The following is a 5,620-nucleotide window of genomic DNA, read 5'->3' as shown; positions in this document are numbered from 1 at the left end:
TGGCTGATGTGGAACCAAACATGATCTCACGTCGTTTGAGCGTGAAGACGCTTTAAAGTCGTTGATGTGGATCCTAAACCACCCACCAACGATCTTCTTCCCCCTTTTAACCCTAATTTATCCCCTTCTTCTCTTATTTCTCCTCTTTTGTTTCTCTTCATCTTTATTTCTCCTCTTTAGCTCAATAGAATATATCTCTTCTTCATTGATTTCTTCTTAATCATCAAGTTCCAATGTCGAAGTTATTTTCTTCATCGATTTCTTCTTCTTCAACTGCAAATGTGCTATGTCAATGTGGGGTCGTTGTGGAAATGAAAACCTCATGGACGCAATCCAACCCTGGACGTAGGTTCCTTTGTTGCAAAACTTCAAAGATAATTCATTTTTATTGTCCAATATAGTAAAGAATCACCTTATTTGTAATTCAATTTTTTCTTTAATTTTGTAGGCACGAGGTGGATGTGGATATTTCCGATGGTATGATGATGAAATGTCGGCTCAAGCTAGGAGGGTGATATGGGGTTTGTTGAAAAGAGTCAAAACATATGAATTGGAGAGGAATCGATCAAGAAAAGTATGGATGATATGCATTGTCGTAGGGATGATATTGGCTACTTGGATTTATGTAACAAAATTATCTTAGTTGGTTCATTTGTCTTCTACTAGATTTTTTCATAAAAGTATGTATGATAGATTGTAGTATTCTCTATGAGGGCAATTTTGATCGGCTTTTCTATTGTAAATGCCTTCAATTGTGTTCTTATTGTAATGATTTTGATTGAAGGAATGAAGACAAACTGTGTGTTAGTCTCATTTTTTCTAATGTGTTCAAATGACTTGAAGTAAAACATAATTATTCTCAAACATTTTCACTATCAATTGGATTAATGAGTTCTAGAACAATATAAATCAACACGGTAAAAATTGATCATTCATACCATTAATTTGCTCTAGTGAGCTCCAATCAAACATACCAATCCATGGCAACTAATTAAAAGCAGTACCACAAATAAGTTAATTTACTTAAAAGACACCAAAATACATTTTAAAGCAGTCAATACAAGTTTTGTTGTGATTACAAATCCAAAAAGTGACTTTTCTGCTGAAATTAGGCAGTCCTTGGTGAACTAGATGTTCCACGTTTGTTTTTTCTTGACTGACTGATACATTGCAATTGTGAAGCTGTGGCAGCATCTCCACCATTCCACTTGAGTCCTCGAGGCTTATAACCAATATCAATATTTGTTGGAGTTGCATCCTTGTAAACTCCCGGAGTGATAACTCTTTCTCCTGAAGTACCAGGCTGTATAGAAATGTCTTAAAATGAGACTTTATATAGTAAAGTAAGAAATGAACAAAATTATGTATACACTTACATTAAAGGTTTGACTACCACTTGCATTTGTATAGATGCCAAATCCTACAGTCTTGGTCCTTTTTTGTCTTCCTGTTGATATTGAATCTCCCATAGCCCTTGGTTGATCAGGTTGTTGACTTGATACACCTTCAGTGCCTTTACCAATACCTCTGTCAATGCCTCTGCCAGTGCCTCTACCAGTGCCTCTGCATGTGCCTCTACCAGTGCCTCTGCCTGTGCCTCTGCCTGTGCCTCTGCCAGTGCCTCTGTCTATGCCTCTGCCTGTGCCTCTACATGTGCCTCTCCCAGTGCCTACATGTGTCTCTACATGTGCCTCTGCTTTTAGCAGGTTGTTGCTCTCTTCTAACAGCTGAAGAATCAAAACACATAGAACTTCCTTGATGACTGAATACTAGTGGCTGACTTGAGCTTGATGGTCTGCTAAAAAGTGGTGGTTGTCTTGAGCTTGATGGTTGCCTAAACAGTGGTGGCTGGCTTAAGCTTGATGGTTGGCTAAACACTGGTGGCTGGCTTGAGCTTGGTTGCCTGCTTGGGTAGCCTCCAGGTTGTCCCATCCCAGCCTATTAATACAGTAATAATAATTGATTACTCTAAATAATTGAAGCTAATTGTAGATGAATTAGAAGAGAATAATAACTTACCATGGTTGGACAAGCTTTTTTGTTGTGGCCTACTTGATGACACGAGGAGCAAGTCATTTTTACTCCTCTTTTGGACAACTTTCCATACTTTTTCCTAGGCTCATTCTTTGCCTTTCTTCTGCACTTTAGTGGCCTACCATGCATGACTTTTGGTTCAGGAGGTTCAATCACTACACCACTAGTGTGAGGCCACATTTTTATGTTTGGTATTGGCTGTAGAAAGTGGTTATAAGCCTTCAAGAATGTCTCTTTCCTAAACCAATGCACTACTTCATGTTCAGGTTCTATACCTTTGTGCTGATATGCAAGCATAGCATGTTGACATGGTATGCCCCTCAATTGCCATGTTCTACATGTACATGTCTTCTTCCTTATATCAACAATATGCCTGTACTGACCATCTAAGATTTCATACCCAATATCACCATTGAATCTAACTTCACAAAGTCTAGCAAGATCTTTGTTCTCTTCAAGTACTAGTCTAGCCATATGAGAGATATCTGAGATCCAAGTTTCAGAAAATTGCCTCATTGCAATATTTATGTCCATTATCTTGTGTCTAATCTCCTCTGACATAGTTATGATAGCCTTATGTCTAGAAGCTAGTATCCAAGAATTAAAAGTTTCACACATATTGTTTTCAACAACGTCACACTTAGAATGCTCCTTAAAATATGCTTTGCACCAAGTAGTTTTTTCATAATGCAACTAGTACTCACAAATTTTGTTACCTAATTTGTTGAGTTTATCCATCTCATCTTCAAATTTCACTTCAAAACTTGACTTAGCACATCTCCGGAACTGGTTCCTTCTTTTTTCACCACTCCATATTTGATGCCAGTTGGACAAGATATGTCTAGCACACCTTCTCTGCTCACTATCTGGTAGCAACTCACATAAAGCTGGTACAAGACCCTATGTAAACAATTATAGCACAAAAATTAAAAAGTATTAACAACACAAGAAATTAAAAAATAAGAGATCAAGCTACAATACAAAAGCTATCTAACCTTCTGCATATCTGACATAACAGTCAGTCCATGTCCTGTGCCTAAGTTCAGATCTTCTATCAAGTAGTTGAGGAAAAAACTCCAACTGTGTTTTGTCTCTGAGTCAACAATAGCCCATGCATTTGGAAACATCTGTTGATTTCCAGTTCTACCAACAGCAACCAACAATTCACCTTTGCAAGAACCCTTTAGAAAGCATCCATCAAAACCAATAATTTTTTTTTGCATCCTTCCAACCAGCCTCTCTTCAATGCATCAAAGCAAACATAGAAGTAAACAAACAAAGTTTTTCCTGGCTGAGACTCTCTATATGTCCTCACCCAACATGAAGTACCAGAATTAGTATGTTTAATCATGTCTGCATAATCACACAATCTTGAAAATTCCATCTTCCAATCACCTAAGAAGTCCTTGACAACCTTTTTTTTTGCCCTATGACAAATAGTTCTTCCAACATACAACCCAAATTTTTTTCTCACCAATTCCTGAATTTCCCACAATTTTATATATGGTTGACATGTAACTTCATCTTTGAACTTTTCTGCAACAAACTTAGATGTACACAACTTGTTTTTGGTTGATTGTGGACATACATACACATGATAATAATTTTTGACAATAAAACTAAAATCCTTATCTATACTAGCAAACAACAACCATTTACATTTCTTGTCCTCACACTTAACTCTAATCCTTTTTTTGTCATTAGGCTTCAACTTTAACCTAATTTTATATTCACAAGAATAGTCTGCAACAACTTTTCTAAATTGTTCAGCACTTTCAAATACCAAGCTCAAAAATAGCTAGAACACAATCAATATCAAATCTTACCTTTTTACTTTTTCTTCTTGCTGGTAAATCAACACCCCTCACAAAATCTGGATCCAATTCATCCCTATTGTCATCACTATCCAATTCTGAGCTATCTATATATTGCTCATCACCCCCAAGTCTTCCAGTATATCTAGCAACCTTATTCCTTCCTATGTCTTCAAATCCTCTATCAATACCAGTTGTTCCAAGCTTTGTTTCCTCAGTTTGAATAGGTTTTTTCTTTTTCACTTTGTTCCTCCTTTCATTTCTAAGAGATCTCAATTCTTCATCAACCTCAGAGTCATCCTCATCAGGAATAGCATCCTCTTCAGAGTCAGCACTGCTTTCTTGAATTGATCCAGCCCATTCCTCTTCTAGATCTGATATATCCCCTGGCTCAACTTCCACAGATTCAGCCTCATAATTCAACCCTTCACTTGCAGTCACATTTATATCTTGTAAGTCTTCTTCACCAACCACATTGCTATTTTTTTCAACTACAGGCCCACAAAGCAAACTAGTTGTGGTGACCACTTCTACATCATCCACCACATGTTTTACATAAATGTATAAAAAGTCACCATCCTTTAGGTCTTTGATAAGATTTAGTAAAGTGAAATCAGTTTCCACCTCAGTAAAGTCATTTTTTGTGGGGTCTTTAACACAAAACTCACCAACAGTAATATACCCCAATTGTTTAGTGTAAAAAAGTAATTCGATTATTGAGAAGTGGCCCTCGTCGATATTAAAATACTCCACCTCGTTTTCCCCTTTATAAGTAATTTCATTTTTGTCCTGAATAAACTTACCACCATGATGAAAACGAGTTATAATAATGGTGTCCATAAGATTCCCTGAAACAAGGCGAAAGCCCCAAAATTTTCTGACATGTTATGAACAATAAGAACCAAAAAAAATCCTAAATTTTTCCAGATATTAACAACACACCATCACATTAATACTAAAATGCAGTTATATCACGTTACAACAATAAAAATTACATAGAAATTAGGGAATGAACTTACCTCACACCTGTCAACTCGAAAATCGTGATTGAACTCCAAAATCGTCTGCAATCTTCAATGATTCCTTCAACAAAACATTCGAAATCACTTCAAAATCTGAGAATTTTAGTTGTAAATGTCATTGAAAGAAGAACAATTGTTAGGGTTTTCTCGTCTAGCATTGGGTTAGAATTGTTTTGGGGGGAAATGAAGGGGCTTTAGTTTTTAGGTTTGAGGATTGAATATGTGGCGCTGATGTGTAATTGGGTTGAAGTCTGATTGGTTGGAATTTCCACTTGGGGAAGGTTGATCTCACATGCAAATCAACCAAAAAATATTTGTTGAAGTTTGGTTCCACATCAGCCAACGGTGTTTAAAAGGAACAAATTATGGGTGGTTCAATGATTCAATAGAAAAATGGCGTAGTTGAGGTACCTGAGGAGAAAAACCCAACAAGTTTAGGGATATGTTTATGAAAACACATAGCTCAAACTCCTTCACTCTTCTAACTCATAAGTCATAAGAGAGTTCAAATTCTCAATGGAAATAATTTCTTTTTATTTGGTATCATATATTTCACTATTGAACACTATTGTTCCATTACAAGATTTTTATATCAAGTTTTACTTCTTTATGGACCTAACGTGCAGGAGAAAGAAGCGATGACACAATGTTTTTGAAAATTTAATTTGGTAAGTTATTAACTCATCTATATATATTTTTAGTTGAAGTAAAAATATTTTTCTTGCCCCCATTTCCCCCCTTCTAATTACT

At 36.2% G+C, this 5,620-nt stretch overlaps 1 protein-coding gene across 1 annotated transcript; it reads right to left on the bottom strand.

Moving 5' to 3' along the window:
- Positions 1-1,108: 1,108 nt before the first annotated feature.
- Positions 1,109-1,816, bottom strand: LOC125825339 (uncharacterized). The gene is made up of 3 exons (XM_049504685.1): positions 1,686-1,816; positions 1,377-1,639; positions 1,109-1,303 (listed from the first exon to the last, which is right to left on the bottom strand). The coding sequence occupies exons 1-3, from the start codon at positions 1,744-1,746 to the stop codon at positions 1,109-1,111; spliced, it is 519 nt and encodes a 172-aa protein (XP_049360642.1). The 5' UTR covers positions 1,747-1,816.
- Between the last annotated feature and the right edge of the window lie 3,804 nt (positions 1,817-5,620).

This window comes from Solanum verrucosum, unplaced genomic scaffold (assembly GCF_900185275.1).
Source record: "Solanum verrucosum unplaced genomic scaffold, falcon-dt-bn FXZP01000051.1, whole genome shotgun sequence".
Classification (NCBI taxonomy): domain Eukaryota; kingdom Viridiplantae; phylum Streptophyta; class Magnoliopsida; order Solanales; family Solanaceae; genus Solanum; species Solanum verrucosum.
The sequence above is the reverse complement of the archived record's forward strand: the minus strand, read 5'-3'. Positions and strand labels throughout refer to the sequence as shown.